General features: G+C 29.7%; 2 protein-coding genes across 4 annotated transcripts; one reads left to right on the forward strand and one right to left on the reverse strand.

Moving 5' to 3' along the window:
• The first annotated feature begins 10,956 nt into the window (after positions 1-10,956).
• Positions 10,957-13,256, forward strand: LOC120072850 (nicotinamidase 1). The gene is made up of 5 exons (XM_039025369.2): positions 10,957-11,407; positions 11,554-11,737; positions 11,851-11,984; positions 12,110-12,295; positions 12,993-13,256. The coding sequence occupies exons 1-5, from the start codon at positions 11,267-11,269 to the stop codon at positions 13,074-13,076; spliced, it is 729 nt and encodes a 242-aa protein (XP_038881297.1). The 5' UTR covers positions 10,957-11,266; the 3' UTR covers positions 13,077-13,256.
• Positions 13,257-15,448: 2,192 nt separating this feature from the next.
• Positions 15,449-18,851, reverse strand: LOC120073358 (uncharacterized). Of its 3 annotated transcripts, XR_005480745.2 has the most exons (4): positions 17,434-18,699; positions 16,360-16,532; positions 16,117-16,273; positions 15,449-15,855 (listed from the first exon to the last, which is right to left on the reverse strand). XR_005480745.2 is itself a non-coding variant. In XM_039026158.2 (2 exons), exons 1-2 carry the CDS (start codon positions 17,885-17,887, stop codon positions 15,800-15,802), a joined length of 510 nt encoding a protein of 169 aa, XP_038882086.2. In that variant the 5' UTR covers positions 17,888-18,851; the 3' UTR covers positions 15,449-15,799. The 3 variants fall into 3 exon arrangements, 1 of the variants encoding a protein (XP_038882086.2); XR_005480744.2 differs by having other exon boundaries at positions 16,117-16,532; positions 17,434-18,702; XM_039026158.2 differs by lacking the exons at positions 16,117-16,273; positions 16,360-16,532 and having other exon boundaries at positions 17,434-18,851.
• Positions 18,852-23,597: the final 4,746 nt, after the last annotated feature.

Genomic DNA, 23,597 nt, shown 5'->3' on the forward strand with positions numbered 1-23,597 from the left:
GAGATTATAGTACCATATTGTTTTCCTCTCGCCGTTAAAATATTTTGATGTAGATCATGAATGATAGATGAAATTTGAGGTTTTATCTTATGATTCTATATATGAAAATTAATGTTATGACATAAAATGAAATAAAGAAAAGCCTAAAAAAACAATCGAATTTAGAAATAGTTGCAAAAATATGAACAATCTATCACTTTCAATTTACCACGCTCTTCTACAATTTTATTTCATAATTATATTCCTCTTACGAAACTTTTTATCTTAATCTCTATCTTCTTCGACTCTTCCTAGATTTGATTTCTCGTGGTTGAAAAGGTTGTTGATTTTTATCCTATTTTGTATTTGTTTCCCCTCTAGTCCAGACTCTAAATGTTGTTTTGTGCTTAAAATCCTTCCGCTTTTTTTTACAGCTTACCAAAAGTACACCCTCATCTAATCTTTAATTTTCAACTAACCACTTATTATATCTTAAAAGTATTTTTAAAAAATAAATTAAACGATCAAAGCATGATTAAAACTTACCATAAAATTTAAGGCATAATTGAAACAACTTTGTTGTATATATCATTATTTTACAAGTCACTATCATGTAACTTTTTCGTTTTTCATTTTAATGAAATAGTTCACTAAAGGGTCGTTTTGGAACAAATCTAAAATTTAAGTGAGAATTTAAAAAAAAAATTGCAAAAGTTTAAAAATATTATTGAGATTAGAAAGAATTAGAGGATAAGAAAAGAAAGAGAAACATCTCCCATATTTTTGTTTGGGAAATTGCAGTATATGTCAATTTTAAATTCCAAAAATATCCTTATATATATAAAATCTATTAAATTGAGGGTAGATGGTAATTCTTCCTCTACTTTCTCCCTTCTTGATCCTTTAAAATCAAATTTAGTTAGATCTCAACTTTGTTTCACCTAGTTATACAATTTGATATGAATGTTGAAGTCAATTTCATGATTCAATTAGTGGAAATTAGAAGTATTTGTTGATTTTTATTTCATAGCAGGATTTTGGTTCTTTAGTGGTGGTAAAAATTTGACGTTTCCATTTGTTTTGTAGCTCAGAACTTTATCTTCCTTCCATTTATTGTTCTTTTGTTGTGATGTTTTATGATTTTTTTATGCTTTGTGTTAGTTGGGGTGGTCTCTCTTTTTTCGTGTGAAATTTTGACTTCATCGGACTTCAAATATATTAAACTTTAATATATTTTAAGTGACCTCTAACCATTCCACTACAAAAATAGCTTACAGAATCTCTTTAATTCTTTCCTTGAAATTCATCCTTACTTTAGGATTCTTTAATGTTGTTTACGTTCAATTTATCTCTGGCCTATTTTGTATTTCAATTTTGTTTTATTCTTCTAATGTTCTTTGATTTTTTTTTCCCCTTTTCAAGTTTTTTTTTTTTTTACTGATTTGTATCGATTACTATATGAGTTCTATTTAATACTTAGTAGTTTGTGATTTCTATATGATTGTTAGATATTAAGTACTTTGTGCTTTCTATTTTATTGTCAAGTGATGTCCATTTGATTAATATATTATTTATGCCTGATTACCATCATTGATATTATATATTGATATATTAATGTGAGTTTAATCTTACACTTAGTTTTTATATTTTTGCAGTATTTTGTAGTTATAGTTAAGTTTCCAATAGTCATTTTCCACAATGGTCAATAAGATGATCAACAATGCTATGTAGATTACAAAATTATTGGTCTTTTGGTTGACGAAACTATGCTTGGAGTAACTATAGTTGTAATATCAAAGATATGGTTGTTATTTGTTTTGATGTGACTACAACACTGTATTGTTTTATTTATTTATTTATTTATTGGTATTACATTGCATTGTTTTAGCGGTTTTTTAATATATCACATATCATTCAAGTAGCAATCTGTATCATTAAGTATCGGTATCAAATAGAAATTAGACAAGATCATTTAGCAATCAACATTACTGGCAGATAGATAACAATCAAAATTAAATAGCAAACAAACAACAATTAGTATCATTAATAATAATCATTACTAAATGATAATTAGATAGCAATTGGGTAGCAATCTGATAGCAATCATACGTCAATCAGATAACAATCAAACGATATAGCAGAAGTTCATATAGAAATCATATGACAATTAAAAGGCAATCAGATGACAATTATTTGAAACTACTAGTTATGTGGAAAAAAAATAGAGGTAATCAGATGTCAATCAAATGACAATATCAAAAACTACTAAATGTGAAATTAAAAAAATCAGATAGCAATAAAAGAAAATGCAATATCATAAACTACTAACTAATTTACCAAAAAAATATATATATATATATAAGGTAATAGATGACAATTGAAGTCAATCAGATAACAATATCACAAACACAAAAAACTGTAAGGTAATAAAATTACAACCAAAAGGTAATAAAAAAGTTCTTAGTAATTAACAAACAAAATAATTAGATAATAATCAAATGACGATAATAAGGTAATCAAAATTTGCCCATGTTAGCTAAACTATGATAGGTAAAAACTTACAGCCGCATGATAAATAAGTATTTGATACATGCCATGAAATGCATGTTTTTGGGTCTTTATTTGTGCATTTTTACTTTAAAAAAATTGGACTTTTGCATGTGTTTTCCCCTAGTTAGTTAATGGGGGTCTTAATGTGCTTAAAAATGTTAATGACTGATTTGGAATTGATTTTGTGGATTTTTGTAGGTGATTTTGGCCTAATTATCGATTTTTGTCTGATGCAACAACATCACCAAATTCACTATGGTCGTATCAGTGAGCCCTCATTTTTTAGAATTTGACCCAGTCAAATGTGGTTGCATTTTTCACGTTTTAATTAGTTGGGCAACCCTGATTTCACCCGGTAAACCCTAAGAACATAAATCTCGATTGTCCTCAACTGATTTGAGACCTTTAAAAGGAGGAGAAGCCTCCCATTTGAAAAAATATTGTTAAGTTAAGCAAATCATTTAATTTAGCAATCTAGTGGAGTCCTAATATTGAGAAAGTTAGGATATAAAACGACGTCACAAAGGAATACGGGACTAGGAGTCTAGAATAGAAGGGTTAATTGTCTTAGAAATAAGAGACACCGTAGGATAAAGAATCTAAGCTTGAACTAATCTAAAATCCAACTAACCATGGAAACATTAGGCATTAGCTACTTAGATCTCCTAAAGGAACTTAGACACAAGACCGAATAGGAGTAGTTTTCTATTCATGCATATTTCATTGTCTTGGTATGATGTGGCCACATCACTTACTATAAGGAATTCAAAAGGTTGGAAAATAACTGTATCCTTATTCAACACTCTTGTTTACTACTTTTATCAACATTCAACATAAAAATCACTTATTTACTGGTCATTCATTGGTTTGCATCGAAATGCTCTTTCTTGAAAAAATTGAATTACATAAATAGTTTCATGAGATTCGACTTTTGGAATACTCCAAGATTTATTACTTCATCGACAGTTTATGCTTGCACTTAGACCATATTTATTCTCATTTTAATCATTCATACACAATTGGTCAATTAGTATTCCTTTTGTAGCTAACATCTAAACTTCCCTGCTTAGAAGGAGGAAAAGAAGAATCAATCACAATGATTCTCTTTCAATGGTGTATATCAGTTATTGTAAAAATGGAAGAAATGGGAAGTGAAAAACAGAGTTGAACGGGAAAAATGAGTAAAAGTAAAAGAGGAGAATAACTAAAGTTCAAATAATCGAAAGTGAAATAAACATAAGATAATAATCTACATAATTGACAATTAGTATCAGAAAGGAATCAAACAGCAATCAGATACCAATCTGTTTCATTAGCAACCACATAGTAATCAATATCAAATAAAAATAAGATAATAATTACATAGCAATCAAATTCCATATGGTCAGTGAATCAATTAGGGCATTTTTTACTTTTCAATTTCAATGTCTCATTTAAATTGGACTGGACTGACCAATTTTATTATTTTTACAAAATTTATATTGTGTGAATATAGGTCTAGAACTCTCATTTTCCCTAGATTATACAATGTAAATAATTTACTGTCATCAATAAAGGGTGATCGATTTTTTTTTCCAGTAAGTGTGATTGATTCTATTGTATTTGTTTTGTCTTAATAACCCTAAATCCAATAAACTAATATCTTAGGTTGTCTTATGAGTCTTGAACTATATGTAGAGGCATATGGGGATCAATGTTCAAAATATAGCCTAAAGGGTCTATAGTATAGGGATAAGGTTGGGTACCTTATCCTAGTAAAACTATGGATACGATCTACTTTGTATTTGATACAAACGCAATGATCAAACGTGTTCGTGTAGGTGACATGTGGGTGTGGGTATCCTATGCAATGAGTTTATATAAGACCGAACCATGAAATAGTAATCACTAGATGTAACTCTGTTGACTAGTTAGGTTTCTATTTCAATAGGATGACCTAGACAACTTAGTCTTAATACTGAGTGTAATATGAACTTCTGTTCACGAGGGATTGTCCTTTGATTTGCATGAGTGAGAGTGACCAGTTCACCGACTCAATATGCCTACCATTTTGGGGACAAAACTGAGTTGAGAGTTAGGAATATAATAATACAAGATGGTTTTCGCTTCTTCCTGACTATAGGGTAAGTAGATGAGTGTTCCCTTAAGTGGTGTCTTCAGAACTTGAACAAAGGGCTCTACCATGAGAAAAGTTTCTGTTTAATGGTTAAACCATAAACAAGTTGTTCTTAAAGGAGCACCGATACTTAAGGATATAAAAAAGTAACCCAGGGTAAAACAGTAATTTTGACGAAGTTGATGTTACAAACACTCGTAAAAGACTAACTTGCTATTATTGGTCTGCATCTATGGATACAAAAATATATCTGTAATGAGAAGAGTGTAGTTGTGGGTCATTAATGGAGTGTATACATAGTTAACGAATATTTATTAGTCAATTAATCTCATATCGTTGGAGCTTCTTATATTTAGGCCCATTAGGTCCCATTCCTAGCTCGTAAAGGGTATTGAGGTAATTATATTTTGAATAGAGTTTGAAATGTTTAAATTCACTTAAGGAAATAGTATAATGTATAATGATACATTATAATATAAAGTTTATATTTTAATTAAACTTTATAATATAAATTTAATTTTGTATATGATTTAAAATTAATTTATGAGAGAATTAAGTATTTGAAGAATTTCAAATATTAATATAACATGAATTGGATTCATATTAAAACTATAGGTTAAAATTAATGCATATTAGATGCACATTAAAACTATAGGTTATGAGAGAAATACAATTGAATATGATTTAAATGTAGGCTAAATCAAATATGTGATATTTAATTTAGTAATTAATTAAATTAATACTATAGGTTATGTGAGAGATGTTCATTTAAATATGATTTAAATGAAATTATTAATTAATTAGATTTAATTATTAACTGATTAGATTAATCATTTAATTTAATTTGTTAAATTAAATGAATTTAAAAGATAACTCCAATGTATAAGAGTTATTAGAAAAGGTGGGATACTTCCCAGGTCTAGCTCCCATTCTCTCACGCCTAAATAGAGCTATATAGACGAAGATTTTTTCTCTGAAAGAAAATAGATCACATAAACGTTTTGGTGAAAACTTTCTCTTAAAATTCTCTATTTATTTTTCCCAATTTGAGATTGATTCCCACAAAATCAAAAAACCAATAACCTCAATTTCTCAGAGAATAGGGAGGTTTCCAATTGGTGTTGTTCGTGAATTCCATCACAAAAAAGAATTGGGCGTTTCATCTGAGTCGTCAAAAAGAGCAAGTGATGTCTTCTTTCTATATAAAATTAAAATCCCAAAATTGTAACTTTTTTTTTTGAATATTTGTGCTTCAACCTGGATGTTTTGTGTTTTGGTTCTTTTACTGTGTTAAGGCTTTCATCCTACAAGTCACACGATCCCCAATAGGAATTTAAATATTTTTTTTCTTAGATATCAAAATTTAATATTCACGATTTAAATTGCAAAGCAATGGGACTCATTTTCGTAGGTTGCTCCTGTACAATTTCTTTTTCACTAGCCGAATAATAGGTGTGTTGCATGTGTTTTATAGGAATAGAATAAATATTTGAATAATTTGTGTTTTATAGGAATAAAATAAATACTTGAATAATTTAAAAAAAATATGTAATTGAAGATATATTAGTTAGTTTATTTTTAAGTAATTATTTCTTGTTTTTATTTGAATGATTTGATTACCTCATAATTTTAAATTTTAATTTAAATATGAAAAAATATATTTTTTTTCAAAATTTCATGATAACCCTCTTTTATTTTTTTTAAAAAATATTTCTTTATTTTGATAGAACTCAAAATATATTTCCAACTCCCGACATATATTATTTAGCCATCGGGAATTGTTGTAACTCCCGACTGTATAAATATACCATTGGGAGTTAGCATCACACTGTCAACAGGTTATATAACCCTTCTGAGATATATTTTGTCCAGATGACAGAATTTTCGACAGTCTGTTTGACCGTCGGGAGATGACTTTTTTCTTGTAGTGCCTCTAATGAACAATTAGTTATAGTCTTGTAAACTAGTCCCATCTCGGATCAGTGAAAGAGTGAGGACCTCATTCTTCAAGGCTCGAAATCAGCCCTTCAGGGAGTAATTCATCTACTTACCCTATGACTGAGAAAGAGTGAATTTCATCTTGTGTAGCTGCGTTCCCAGCTCCCCACTCGGATGAATCCCAAAATGGTAGGCATATTATGTCAATAAATTTGGCAATTCTCACCCAAATAGATCAAAGGATTACCCTCATAAACAGAAGTTTACAACTCACATATGATTAAGATCCAATTACCTATGATCATCCTAATGAAATGTAAATCGCTTCAAGTAACGGTGTTATAAAGAGAGATTATTCATTTCGTGGTTTGATCTTATACAATTTTTTTTGTATAGAATACCTCAACTCACATGTCTCCATATGAACATCAGAATCATATCATTTGTAACACTTTACAACAATTGTAACAATTACAAAGTGGGTCGTATTCGTAGTATCACCAGGATAAGGTACTCAACCCATATACTATAGACCATTCAGGTTATCACTAAAACATGATCCACGTGTATGTCAACTACATATATGTTTAAGCTACATTAAATAACCTTAGATCTTAGTTTATTGGAATTGGGTTAATGTAAACTAAATGTCAAATAAAATATGCTTTATTTTATTAAATAAATAGTTCGTGTATAAATAATTTACAAACAACGAAATCCACGAGATTTAGGGTATCAACTCCAACATATCCCCGTAGCCTATTTTAGATAGTACTAGCTATAAAAACAATGTGCATGCATGTGGCTAAAAATCTTTAGAACATGAATTTTGTTGGTGAAATTTCAATAAAAAATTAATATAAATTTTATTAAGTTAAAATAATAAATATTTGTCATAAGAATTAAAAATAATAATATAGAATAGCCAAAACCATATATCTTATTTTATGTTAACTCACAATAAATAAAAAATGAGTTGCACGTGTTTAACGATCTTTAGAACACCTGAAACATATTTTGGTGATGACATACAAATTTTGAATCAATATACTTTTATGGGAGTCTAAATTGTAAATTTTTTACAAGAAATTAAAAAGTGATGAAATGACAATATAAAACATCAACCAACTCATGCATATTCTTTGATGACTGCTGAGTTTGCTACCATGTTTATATAATTCAAAGAGATTTATTTCCAAATAAAAGTTATAGATATATGTGAAACTAATAACTTTGTCTTAGATCTTTTGAATTTATCAAATTTGATTTTGTTGCTCATTGTTATAGTTGTCATGGGTAGTTCTACTAACACAATAAATAAAAAATGTTGAATTTAAACACATGAAAAAAAAAATTTGGTTCAAACAAATAAATAAGATATCGAAGATTTTGATAAAGCCGAAATTATAGAAATCTAATCAAAGATCTCGCTTAAAATAATAAAATGATAATAATATAAAATTTCACGAACTAAAAAAATACATTATCCATATTTAAATTTTAAAATAACACAAGTTTATAAATCTTTGTTATGATTTAAAAAGTATACACTCTATATAATTGTGTTGCTACCAAAAGTAACAAAAGTTTAAATATACTAAATAATTTGACAATTAGGAGAGGATCCATTTGATAAATTGAAAATGAAAAAGCTTCTTATAATTTCCGACAAAGAATCATGAAATGAAAATTGATCTCAAACATACAATAATGAATTAAATTGTGGCACCCTTTACATTACAATATTGTACAGTGTTACCGCTTTTTGAAGTTTGAAGTTAATTTACCATTTCTACATTTTTTAATCTAATTGTCATTATTAATACTCCCTTCTGAACCTTATCTTTTACTTTTACATCTTTTGTTTTTCCATTTACTTCATTCAAACATACTTTCATTTCTTATTTACTGACCCATTTCTTATTTATTTTTTCTTCATGTAATTTCTTTTACTCATCTTCTTAAAAATATGATTTTTTTAAAAAAATAAAGAAAATAAAACTAAATTGCCTATATAATCATAATTTAAATTTGAGAATAACCTAAATATTTGTTCACAAATCTACTCATAAACATTGTATCAAAATTTAAAATTCAAAATACTATGAATGTTTGATTTTTTTTTTCTCAAATGTATGTTATTGAACAATAATAAATTAAAATTTAAATATGGAGATAACAATCATGCCTTTTTGTCGGAGAAATAAGTTTATGGACGATCAAAGCTTCAATTTGGTATGATCCAATATTTTCTTTTCAGAGAACAAAAATTTCAATTATCATTCTACTATTCTGTCTATTATAACATTTTGAAAATGGAGATGGGACCAAAGAAAACAATAAAGTTTTGAATTTATTCTTTGAAAAATATTTAGTTATTATGTGAAGAGTTGTATAATATTTATAAAGGATGTGTTTATTTGAATTTTAATTATTACGTGAGGTTTATGTCAAAAAAATTTCATAGAAATGAAAATGTGTGATTATTATTTATTTAAAAAATATTTATTTATTATGTGAAATTAGAATAAAATTGAAAAACAAAGTGATACATTCTTTTGTTATTGTATTTGACCAGAAAAGTATAAAATTAGAAATCAAAAGTTAAAGATATCAACAAAGATTTTAAAGGATTGTTTGGGGCTGAGTTAAAGATAGGATGTATGGAATTCATATGTATGGAGAGTTTCATATATCTGTGTTTGGGATATAGAGTTCATATGTCTGCAAATCTGATGTATTTTTTAAACACTAAATAATATGTTTTTATGGTTACTATTTTTGTTTTGAAACTTTTTTATTCAATAATTCTATCCATCTTTGTTTGAATAAAATATGGATTGCAATATTTTTCTTTTAATTTTTAAAACTTTTCTTTCTTTCTTTCTTTTTTGGGCCATAAACAATAATTAACTCTTACATTTTTTGTATAAATATGGTTAAATAAGATGAGAAACTAAAGCGAAATAAAAACTTTTGATTCTAGCTAATTTTTCTCCATGAATTTCATTATCATCATCTTTTTTTTTTCTTCTTCCTATTGTTGCTCTATATTTTTATTATATTATGAATTTTTTTAATTAAATCTTCCCGTCACCGCAACCACCAATGGAACGTCACCACATTTCTTCAACAGTTTCACCTTCATTTTCTCTAAATTCGTTTTCTCTAAATTTGGAGGATCATCAGAGAATAAATCTCTATTTTTCACTCATTCTTGTTGGAACATGTTCCAGAAAAAAAAAATTCATTTTATGGTTTTTTTGGTTATATGTTACATACTTTTCAACTACATACATACTTTTCGTCTAAATATTCTTAACACTCATTTGATATGTGAATTCATTATGTATAAATATTGCACTTAATGTAGACAAAATATTTTATATATATATATAATCAACAACTCTACAACATACTTTAACATTCATAAGCCTTTTAGTAGTCGGAAGTGGTTATTGAATTTAATTATCGAAGATGATTTTTGCTGAAGTTTATAGTCGGAGGTGGTTGTACATAAAGATGCATTGGAGTTGGTTGTCGAAGTTTTTTTATTGGAGGTGGTTTTCGAATCCCGGAGTTGGTTGGGCGAAAGTGGTAGTTGAAGTTGATCATTGAAGATGATTTTCACTGGAGATTGTAGTTGGAGGTGACTGTCGGAGCCCGAAGTTAGTCGCATGAAGATGGTATTAGAGTTGTTTATCGGAGTTTGTTGTCGAAACCTCAAATTAGTCATCGAAGTTACTCGCTCAAAGATAATCATCGAAGGTGATTTTCATCGAAGTTTGTAGTCGGTGATGGTTGTCAGAGCCTACAAAGGTGGTTGTCGGAGTTGGTCATCAGAGTTTGTTGTCGGAGCCAATTGGTTGTCGAAGTTGGTAGCACGAAGGTGGTTATCAGAGTTGGGTCATCAGAGGCCAGAATTAGTTGTCAGAGTTGGTCGTGCGAAAAGGTTGTTGGAGGCCAGAATTGATTGTTAGAGTTGATCGTGTTGTCGGAACTCAGAGTTGGTCGTCAGAGTTATCATCGAAGGTGGTAGTTGGAGTTCAGATTTTATTGCCGAAATTGTCATCGGAGGTGGTTGTCGGAGCTTGGAGTTGGTCGTCGGAGTTGTCATCAGAGGTGGTTGTCGGAGCTCAGAGTTGGTCGACGAAGTTGTCATCGGAGGTGGTTGTTGGAGCCTGGAGTTAGCCATTAAAAACATGAGAAGAAGGAAGAGTTAGGGTGAGTTGGTAAAATATACCAACTCAACTCCACCAATATTTAAAGTTTGTGGGCCAAATAATGAGTTGGTATATTATGCCAACCCAACTCAATTCATGTTGGTGAGCTTGATATAAATGTAATTTATGGTTGACTTGACTTAGTTTTTCATTCATTCCTTTCTCCACTTTTCCATCTCTTCTCTTCTCATGTGATGTCTCCTCATAAAGGGTAATTTGTTGGAAACAAAAATCTAAAAGAAAAGAATAAGGTCCAAATATTTGATGGGAAGGGTATAATGGGCATTTAACAAAAAAAAATCAAGGACAAAATTGAAAAGGAAAGCTCATATAACACCTTTTATATATGGTATAGAAGCTTATTAAATTATCAAGGTGGACTCCTTTCTTTGACCAACCTTTCTGTTACGAACGACAGACCTCTCGCATTTGATTTATTTCCCTGAAGAAGAAGAGGACGATGGTCTCGGAGGTTATGGAGTTATTGAAGGAGCACCTTCCGGTGACTCAAGAGCCTTTCGTTTTGTCCGGTGACGTCAACACCGGCCTGGTTCTCGTCGATGTCGTCAATGGCTTCTGTACCGTCGGCGCTGGAAATTTGGTAATCCTGTTCCTTCCTTCTGGTCTTCTTTTTCTCGTTCACACCTCTCTCTAGCAGTTACCAATTTCGATTAATCACGGAGAATATTTCTGTCAGGTTTGGTGTTTCCGTTGATTTTACTCGATTTTGACTGCTTGTTTTTACAGGCTCCAAAACAGCACGACAAGCAAATTTCTCAAATGGTGGAGGAATCGACGAGACTCGCCAGAGTTTTCTGCGAGAAAAAATGGCCTATATTCGCCTTTCTTGATTCTCATCATCCGGATGTTCCAGAGGATCCCTATCCTCCTCATTGCATTGCGGGAACAGACGAATCCAAATTAGTTCCAGGTAACATTTCCAGTACTAATTATCTCCGTGATTGAAAATTTGAGTCTAGCTTTAGCATTTTTGCAATCGAAATACAAAGACAAATTTTGAAAACCTAACTTCCGTATTTGCAGCCTTGCAATGGTTAGAAAATGAGGCGAATGTGACGCTGAGATGCAAAGATTGCATCGATGGATTGCTAGGTAGTTTGGAAAAAGATGGCTCTAACGTTTTCATCGATTGGGTGAAAAAAAATCAGATCAAAGTCGTGAGTTTCTCTAATTTTCAAACGGAGATGCAAATTAGTGTTAATTACGTTTCTTTCTTTTTGTTCCTTTTCAATTAGAGAAAAGTTAAAATTAGATATGTTTTCTTATCTGGAAATTAAAAAAGATCTTAGTTCTGGGAATTTGCACGGACATCTGCGTGCTGGATTTTGTATGTTCAACATTATCGACAAGAAATCGCGGTTTCCTTTCACCATTGGAGGATGTGATTGTATATTCTGGTGGTTGCGCCACTTTTGATCTTCCAGTTTCTCTGGCCAAAACTTTAGGAGATGCAATTGCCCATCCACAGGTACCCCCGGATTCTTAAGACTTTCATATAAAATAAGGCCTCTCTTATATTAACATCATCAAAAGGACTGTTTCAGTTTTGTTTTTATCTTGTTCTTTGTTTCTTGCGTTTTTTGTCCCTTCATTGGCCCAAACCTTATTTTTATTATTGGAGCTGATAGGACTCAAGCAACCATACCTGAACTTGGCTTTACTTTCTTTTCTTTTTTCGAGCCTTTTTTACTTGTGCTCTTGCAATGATAGAGATAGAGGATTGAATATTCAACCTTTAAAGAGGAAATGTTAGTTCAATTATCATTGAGCTTCTAATTATTATATTGAATTAGAGCTAATCGTTAATAAAATACATTTTTTTCTAGTGTAAGCAATATTAAGATTGTTTAGATCTTATTTCTCATTAACCTCCATAAGGGTTGTCTCGTTACCTTTTTTGAAGTTTGAGAGTTTAATTTAAGAAGATAGAATGACAGTGAAAGAATCAAAGACATACTATAAATTAACAACGATTTTTGAATCAAGAATCCTTATGTTGAAGAGTATGTGACTTGAATTTTCTAAGTTTGTGAACTTCATTGTGAAGTACTTTTGTCTACTTCTTGTTGAATGACAATATATTTCGTTTTAAAGATTGTTTTGATTTCCTAGAATACTAGAATGTTAGGGAATGGGAACAGTTGAATTGTGTTTTGATTTGTCAGGAGCTGATGCACCACATAGGCCTATACATGGCAAGAGGGAGAGGAGCCAAGGTGGTATCGGAGGTTTCAATTAAACCAATCTGAGGAAGCCACATAGTAAAGCAGTGGCAACCAATTTGTTGTCTGCCTTTATTTTTAATAAAATAAGCTTTGCTTTATAGAAACATAAAGACATCTTGTGTATGGAAGCCCATTTAATCTCACCATGCCTGAAAATATTTTTACTCCTTATACATGAAAATAACGGTGGATTTTATTTAAAAAGTGTTGTTCTTTTTATGTATTTATATCAAAACTGTGTTTATTAAAATTGGATTTTGAATTAGATGGATGTTATTTAAGATAATTACTATTTTATTTTTTAAAATTATACAGTTTTTTTTTCAAACTTGGATACACAATTTTGAATAAGTAAATAAAAATGATAAGTATTTCAATTTTTATACCATATTATTTAGTTAATATATTTTAATTAACTAAAAATTTTAAAAATATATATAAAAATAAAAAATTATGGTAACACCAATGGACTTAAATTTCATTGGGGTGCACAAATGTGGATTAAGTGTAGTACTTATTTGAGTATATTTTGACGGATCATATGAATAGAAAATTTAATAGTTTCATTTGGAAAAATAGCAAAAAGTATTTAAATTTGTGAAAAATGACAAAATCAAATTAAATAATTAAAAATAATAATGACAAATAAATACCTAATGTTTATAAACAATTACCACGATAAGTAATGCAGCCTTGCCAAACGTCCAATCAATACTTACATTATATGATTACTATACTACTCTAGCCATTTTAAAAAAATAAAAAATAGTTAAAACCAAAACCACCAATTCAACTAAAAAATAAAAAGAAACTAGGGATTTGAACATCTTCTCCTCTTCCTTCGGTTTTCCTCCCAAAAAGAAATTAGGGATTTGAAAATCTTTCTTCATGCAATTTCTCTTCTTTCGGTTTTAAGAAATGATTGAAGGAAATAAAATCATTGATGGAAGTTGTAGGACTGCTGATTAGAGACCCAATGAACGAATAAAAAAAGTGAGAAAAAGAAAAAAAAAACACAAAACAGACCTTAACCTGTTGGCATGGTATCGACTGTGATAATGGTAGAAAAATAAAAGTGGGAAGAGAGAAAAAGTTGTAGCCGTAGGATTAAATTTTTTTTCTTTTAATTTTTAATTTTTTTTATTGATTTAACTTATATTCAAATTGGATTCTAAAACAAAATTTAGACCTTTCAAATTCAGTTGAAATTTATTGGGTTTTTAAAAATGAAATATAATATATATATAAAAGATTGGCTCTTATACTTTCCCTTTGTAAATTTAAAATTTTACAAATTTCAAATCTTTTATAACTTAAATGCAAAAAGTTCAAATCTCGTATCAAATAAATATAAATTGATTATCTTTTCAATTATATAAGTTTTGACACTAAAATACAAAATTAAAAGGAAACGAAATCTAATAATTTGATATAATTAATTTAAATCCACAAGACTATATAGCAATGATAGATTATTATATTACATTTTTAAAAATATAACTATATAAATGAAAAATTGCATGAAATAAAAAAAAAATAGATAAACCGTGATAAGAATAAAAATGCTAAATGTGTAAATAAAATTGAAAAAGAATTAGATAAAACCAAATCAATTTGAAAAAAAGAAGGTTACAAAAAAACTAAATTTGATAACAAAATGTATAAACAAATCAAAAAAGAATAAAATAAATTAAATTTGATAAGAAAATGTATAAATAAAAAAAAATAAAATCAAGAAGATAGATTGAATCCGATAACAAAAATATAGATTCGTGTATGTGTAAATGTGATTAATTAAATCTTATACCTTTATAGTCAAAACTGATACAAACATAACTATAATAATATGATAAGTGCCACTAAAACTAATAAAAAAAATCAAAGAATCGGAACCAATTATTCCATTGGAATTAAATATGTTGACAATCTAATAATTTAATAAAAAAAATTAAAAAGATAAATGTAAAATTTAAAGATTTACAATGAATTGAAATTTAAATGAAGATATAAAAATAAAGATTAATTTTTTTTAATGAATTCAAAAATTGATTATAAAAATCAAATATAAGAAAAAACTATCCATTCAAATTTTAAAACTCAGTTACAATCTATGATTCACACTATAGCAATTACACTATATTTAATAACCACACGAAGAGCAAACCAGATATTATAAAAAATAGTCTCACGTAAGTAGCACACGTTTTGCTAAAAATCTTATTATTTCTCGATTGTCAAAAATCCAAACGAAACTCATAATCTTACTATCTCTAAAGTGTATAATAAATCAATTTTGTATTCAATAAATTTTAAAAAGTAACTCATCTAATGTCCCTAGACCTTAAAAGTGTCTAATGGTCTCTCTTGGAAAGGATGAACAAGTCCATAGGAGATAATTAGAGAGTTACAAAGGGTAATGTTCCATTAAGAAATATTTGTAGGATATAGGAGAAATGAAACGGTAGTAGTTAGTATATGGACTGTGTACCTTATATTGTATACAATATGGGGCGAAGGAAAAAAAAAAAAAGAAAAGAAAAGAAAGAAAATCTCCTTCCCAATGATTTCCAGATCATCAATCAAATTATGTATTCAAAATAGGAGCAGGGGAAGAAAGATCTTGATATGCACAAAACAAGACTTGGGTCTGTTATTCTATTTTATAAACTGCTCGTCAATAGGATACTAAACTTTGGGGTAATATGCATCTGCCCTTCAACTTCGTACCCATCGTCGCCGAAAGTATTTCAGGCTACCGAGTTTTGCAGCAATGAAAGCCACAGTTCCATATACTTCTTGCTCTCTGCAAAAAGAAACGAAATACATTCAAACTTAGACGTTGAAGCTGTTCATCAGCTGCAAAACCATTTAAAGAAGGTCTCTTTTTTTCCTTTTCCCTTTCATTTTATAATGTAGATACAGAATAAGAAAGGTATCTTTGGTATAAAGGTCTCTACTTAATTTAGGAGATTGAAAGCAAAATAACTCTCTCAGCAGGTATTTTTTTAAAAAAAGACACCAAAGTGACTTAAAAGGATTAAGCTTTATCAGCTTGGAAACATACTGGTCATCAAAGCCATTACATCTGAAGTATTGTAACGCCAGTCATTTTTCTGCAACTTTAAAAGCTCATTCCTTGTTGATTGCCGTTTAAAACAAAGCCCAGAATGAAGCATCGTTCAGAAACACAAACGCACCCGGAAATAACATCGACTCAAACTCTAGTTGATTCCATAAAATAGGGAAGACAATTAACAGAACATAAATCACTATTTGAATAGAAACTTCCTGGGAAATTTTTTTTTACCAAACAGCACATCAAAGAGGAGGAATTTGGCTGTAAATCTATCACCCTACATCTGACCAGCTGCCACCACCATATGTTTCCTTAGGACCATGATTTTTCATTTTATTCTAAAATCTGATGCTTTCCAATGATACACTTGGTGTCATGATGCAAAAGTTGCCTGATGTTGCTTCCTTCAAGTCATGAAATTTAGTAGAGTAACTTATTCAATGCACACAAGAAATTTAGTAAAGAAAAGTTTTGTCTCTGAAAAGATAGTTCCAAAGAATTGTTTTTTCTAAAGATGGGATTCAATGACTTGTGACAGGCTTGCAGCTATTCATCCACCACATCTTGATTCCAGCAGATGCAGGACAATGAAGAATACACAATAATTGATAACATACATGAACTGTCTGGTAGCTCTTTTAAGAAGCATTCTGTTATTTAACAAGGATAAAAATAGACGTGCAATACTGTTTTCAACTGATTTGATTTTCAGCTATTATTCCACCAAATCTTGATTTCAGCAGATACCAGATGCAGACTATGAAGGAAACACAATAGTAGATAACATATAGGAAATGTTTGGGAGCTCTTTTGGGAAGCATTCTGTTTTGTTTGGTAATAGTTTACTGAGTACTGTTTTTAATTCATTGGCTGTTATAAATTTTATCACGCAGCCTATCTTCTAAACCAATTAAAGTTCTTCCTTTGAAAATCATAACATTAACCTTTACAAATCATTGATCACTGTTCTAAGAATCAGTGTCTTTTTTTAAGTTCAACTGGGATAGGGGATTCGAATCACAAACCGTGTGGTTAGCTTTGGCTTCTAAGAATCAGTTTTATCTTCAAACATAAAACAAACAACATCATAGAAAACAGCTCCAAAACATCCCCAATGAATGTCAATCCCAATTGCAGCAGTAATCACACTACGTTCTACACTCCCAAAATCATCTTAAGAATTATGTAGGAAAAAAGAAGTAAAATTGATGTGGTTAGTAGCAAAATTATAAATTAATGGACAATATGACACAAAGCAATGTTTCAAATAACAGAATAATGCACACCACAAACAAAAGGACTTACCAGGAGAGAATTCATTTTGAAGTTTTTTTATGGCAGCCAAAAGCTCCACGTTTGAACCTTCCACCACCTCCTTGCAACGATTGCTATAGGAAGGGACCAGAACAGCAAAACTATCATCACTCTGAAAGCCAGGACCGTGAGGCTCCAACCAACCAATAGACCAATCAGCCTCATCACCAGAATCAGCCATTTGCATGTCATCATCACCACCAGATGGTACCATCACAAAATCGTATTCCCACTCAATCGTTGTTTCTTTCTTACTTTGCCATTTCTGCTTATTAACTTTCTTTGATGATGAAGGCAAATCCACCCTCTTGAACTTAAGACTCTCCGGTTCTCTCAGACCATTACCAAACTCAGATGAAGAATTTGGGGGTGACCCATTTGCAACAGTCTCCTTCTCCTTCCCATTCCAAAACCACAGTGAAAAACGGCTTAAAGACACGGCCATCGGTTCTTCTACTCCAGATGAGTGAAAACACTTTTGGGGGAAATTTTATTCAGGAAAAAAAAAAAAAAAAGAAAGAAGAGGAATTCCCCAAACGAATTTACAGGTAGAATCTCGAAATGGAAAGGAGTGGCAGATGACACTTGTTTGATCGAGTAATCTCCATATGGGAAATGGAAGAAATTAGTTTAGGTAAAAGAAAAAAGTAGGAAAACTCTCAAAAGATCAATATGAAAGTCCGAACTTTAAAGAACTCTGGAGTGCGATTGGCTAAGGGAAAAAGAAAATTCTCCAAAATTTCTTCTCCAGTTACTCAAACCCAGTTTCGGTCAGCCAAGGATATGCTCCATATCATATTATCAAACCCAATTTTCTAAGAAATCGCTACAAATGGAAACGAAGTTTCTCATATACGGAACCCAGAAAGCATCAAAACAAAGTTTACTTGAACTAATAGCAAAAGCTCAGAAAGTTTAAATACAATCACTTTCAAGCCCAAACACAATCAGAATCTTATCTCACTCTAAGAATATTATCAGTTGTTGCTCCCAAAAAAAATAAAAATAAAAATATGAACCACAACAACAACAACAACAAAAATGAGTTCAACAGATTGTTTGATCTTTTGATCGGATAAGAAAATCAAAGATTGCGACTCAAAACTAAAATGGAAACATCTGTTGATTTCAAAATTCAAAAGAAGAATTTGGGATTCCTGAAATCTCTCAGGACTGAGAAATCGGAACAGATTGTTTCCCCTCAAATTATCGCACCTTTCCCCTCATATTCTCCATCCCATTTCAACAAAAGTAAATATCTCTTCTTTTTTCGTAAGAGTGAATTTATAGAAAATCTTAATATTTTATTTGAAAAAAAAAAAAAAAAAAAAACCTCAGCCGTTGGGATGAAAGCTTTTATTCTTTGATTAATTATAATCTTTCTCCGCTATTTTTCCAACTTAGAAGCCAATCAATCACTAATTGTTAATTTGATTAATAATAAATAGTTTCTTCTAGAAAAAATAGTAAATTTATGAGTAGCATTGATTTAATCACATCGTGGAAATAAATTATTACCTAAATATGATAATGTGGCGGAACAAAAAGCATACTGTTTGCAATGTTTTGTTCCAGTAACTGAAACGTGTAGGTTGAATCTTGACTTGAGTCCATTTTTGTTTCCTCGAACATTTTTATTTCTATTTTTTAAATTAACATTTTTTTTAATTATTGAGATAGATTTTTATTTATGTTTAAAATTTAACCATATTTTTAAAAGATAATAATTTTAAATGAAGAAAATGTTAAAAATATTTTTAAAATAATTCGAAACACATAGATGGATTTTAAAAAAAAATGAAATTCTTTAATTGTGTTGAGAGTTCTCACAAATTATCCTATTCTTTTTTGGAATTTTGAAATTAGTATTCAACATATTATTGGTTTATTTCTCTTTTTATGTATAAAAGTCTCCAGATTTTATGTTTTATTGTACGTGATTATTTATAGTAATTAAAAACATATTAAATTATTCTAACTATCACAAATTATTAAAAAGATAAACTTTAGCTTAGGCTTGTTATATTAATCCAGTTCGATCTAGCTAAAATTAGTCCTATGTATCATATTTTAGTCATGATAATAACTTAGTATGGTTTCGTAATAATACATATCTAATATTTTGAAAGTTTTATCAATAAAATCTTAAAAATCTTAAAAACATAGTTTTTTTTTAATAAATTATAACACATATTTTAATTTTTTTTTTCCAAATTTTAATTTAAATACAATTTTGATTATTTTTTCTTAAAACGAGTTAAATAGATTTTTAATTTAATCAATACAAGTGAATTAGATATATAATATCTAAATAATACAAATTCATTCAAAATAATGTTCATAAATCAAAGGAATTGAATCCTTTGTGGAAGCGTGTGAACGTCGTGCTAATATAAAATCAATTTTGAAAAAAATATGAATAAGAGAAAACAAATAGAATAAACATTGATATATAAGCATACTACTAAGAAGATAAGAGAGAAGAGATAAATTTACCCTCAAAGACTCTACTTCTCACAACTCCTCTCTACGATATGGAACAACACGAGCCTCGAACTCAAGATACTCAAATTTCTTCCCATGAACACCACTGGTCACGAACAAAAGCACACCACCAACAGGACTTCCTTGCTATTCTCCAACAAGAAATATAGATTGTGGGATCTTGTTAGGTTTGGAAGGGGAAGAATTCTTTAGAGTTTTTTAGAGAATTTTCTTGTGCTTGATATAATTCTTAATCTCTCAACTTCTTCTTAACTATTACAGCATAAGTATGGGAGAGTATAACGTGAGGGGGATAACTCCCCTCACTTCTACAAGTACTCTGCATGAGTATCACGGTGTGAACTTTAAGAGAAAACATGAGTAGAAAAATGACATATTATATATATCTTTTTCCTCCCCTAAGTATTTTTAACCCAAAAGTTTATTATTTAGATAAATCCGACTAATAAATTTATCTCCGTTCTTTGTTAAGTTTTCCCAATATAACTCTTATATTTGATATTTTAACCATGTATGATTATTATTTATTAAATACTTTAATAAATGAGATATTCCATTGTCATCAGCTTAAATACTCAGATAGAACATTCTTTAGACAAAGGTCTCTTACAAGCAAATATTTTATAAATTTAATCTTTTATGCTTTCAATTTAATCTTATAAAAAAGAAAATAAAAAATTAACCTATTTCTAGTCATTTTAAAAATTCAATTTTTAATTTAATTTATAATTTTTCAAATTTCAAAAAATCCAAAATTCTAATTAATCAAATTATCAATTTTGAACAAATTTTAAAATTGAATAAAATCGAATAATTAATTAAACCAATTTAATTAATTTAATTTAATATCAAATATTAAATATTATATTTCACCTCATCAAATATATAAATCATTATTTAAATATCTTTGAATTCTCTAATTTCGTTTAATTTCAACAAGATTAACGTTTCAATTGTATCAAATACAATTAATGGAAACCCTAATTGAATTTGGATACTTCAAATTCAAAAACCCTAATTTCGAATCTCAACATTTCAAATCCACTTAATTTACCAATCCAAGATAATTTTACGAGCTAGTAGAGAGACCTTATGGACCTACAGATCATGAGCTCCAACGATTTGAGATTAATTAGCTAAACTCTTTAAACCGAATTAATCAATATTCGTTAACTATAAAGACATACCATTATAGTTCGATAGTTGCACTCTTCTCATTGTAAATATATTTCTGTCTATTTTAACCATAATCAGTAAGTCGATCCTTCACAGGTCGTTCGTATTTACAGCTAGATCAAAATTACCATTTTACCCCTGTAAATATTTCTTTCTCCTTAAGCTTCCACTAATTCTTCATTGAACAATTGGCTTATAGTTCAATTTATAAACCATGATCCTCTTTATCATGAGAGGGCGAGGCTCCATTGTTCAAGACCAGGAATCAACGCTTAAGAGAACAACCTTGCTAACCCTAAGTCGAGTAGGAGTAAATTCCATTTTGCAGAACTATGTCCCCAACTATTTATTCGGTCTTATCTCAAAATGAGAGACTTATTGAGTAGTGTTGTTAGACTACTCTCACTTATGCAGATTAAAGGATAATCCCAAATAAACAGGAGTTCATAGTTAGCTCAGGATTAAGATTGAGTTATCCTAGGTCATTGAATTTGAAATAGTTAGTTTTAACAGTAAACGGTCGTTATAAAGAAAATGACTATTTTGAGGTCCAGTCTTATGCAAACTCATTGCATAGGATGCCCCCACTCACATGTCTCCACATGAATGATTTTGGGATCACATCATTTGTATCAGTATACAAAATAGACCGCATCCAATAGTGTCACTAGGATGAGGTACCCAATCTCATCCATATACTTATAGACCATTTTGGTTATATACTAAAACTTGATCCTCTTTTATGTCGCCACATAAAGTTAAAGTATTCATATTATAGCCATAGATTCGTTTATTGAATTTTTATAATAGAATGCAATATCAATAACAATTTATTGAATAAAATACTCAATAATACTTTTATTGATAAATATAATATGTTAACAATATTTACGACAACGTTCTAATGATATTAACTAAGTATAACAATTATATTTATTAGGTAATGTCATACTCAATGATCACCGTTTTCATCATATAATATAACATTTATATTAATCTCTAATGAAAATCATACATATCCATCATGCAATATAACACTTATATTATAATATGACATATGAATATATGTATTAATGAAAGAACTCTTTTTAAAAAGAACCAGTGAGCGGAAGCAAGATGTTTCCAAGTCCATTGTGAAAGAATAAGCGCATTCACAAACATACAAGAATAATTATGCATTATAGAGAAAATTACAATATGCTTTCTTACTAAACAAAGGGAATCAAAAGACATACCTTTGAACGAGACGCAATCGTCTGATAAACTCTCACTCTCGTCATAATTGTCTAGCAAATCTCGCTCTCGCTGCAATCGTCTAGCAAAATCTCGCTCTCGCTGCAATCGTCTAGCAAAATCTCGCTCTCGCTACAATCATCTAGCAAAGCCTCACTCATGTTGCAATCGTCCAACAAAATCTTGCTCTACCTGCAATCGTCCAACAAATTCTCGTTGTCGTTGCAATCACGAACTGTTTGATTTTGGAACGGCAACCTTCGACACTACCACTCGGTAACCTTGGTATTATCGGAGTGAGAATCCTGAAGGTGTGGGCTCTGTGTGATAGAGGGAAGGAGGATGTAAATGATCTAACTAAACGATTGAGTAAGTGGGAGAAAGGTTTAGTCTATGCATAGACAGTTGGTACTCAATTGTCTGGTAAAAATTCTCACTCTCGTGAGTAATTGTCTAGTAATCTCTCGCTCTCATAAGCAACCTCTCACTCGATCGTTTAGTCTCTTGAAAGGGCTTTCGACCTTTCTTTCACTCGATCGATTAGTAAAACGATAACAAATCAATAATGAAGCGATTCTCTAGAAAATGAAAACTCTTTTCATTTTATTCTTCAGTTATTCAAAACTGAAAATAACTTCCCACTTTCAATCGATTAATGGAGAAAAGAATAACCACCCACAATTATCATATAGTTGTTTTATTATAAATAAATATAATAACTAATTTATCATATTATATTTATAACCTATAGTTTTAATATCACATCATGTGTAATATTTAAATCATAGTTCTTTTCTCCTTTATTTAATATAAATCATAATTATATCAATTCCTCCAATTAATGTATCTAATACATTAAATCAATTATATCACATATAATTGAACCAATTTAATTATATCATATAAATCAAATTCCCTCTTGTTAATTTGAACATTTCAAACTAGCTCAAAAACTGATTCTCAACTTGAATCCATTGAGTTACCAAGGGGACCTTATGGACCTGTAGCTTGAAGCTCCAATGGTATGTGAATAACTGATTAAACTCTTTAATCATGATATCCACCATCCGTTAACTATTGAGCACTCTACTATAGACTGACAACTGCACTCTTCGCACTACAGATATATTTCTGTGTCCATTGGATATAACCAATCGATAGTATGATAACCCTTCATAGATCGCTCGTAAATACAGTTGGGCCAATTTACCGTTTTTCCCTTGTAGTTACATCTAACTCCT

The sequence above is a fragment of the Benincasa hispida genome, chromosome 3, assembly GCF_027475165.1.
Source record: "Benincasa hispida cultivar pf3 chromosome 3, pf3_genome.v1.1, whole genome shotgun sequence".
Taxonomy (NCBI): Eukaryota; Viridiplantae; Streptophyta; class Magnoliopsida; order Cucurbitales; family Cucurbitaceae; genus Benincasa; species Benincasa hispida.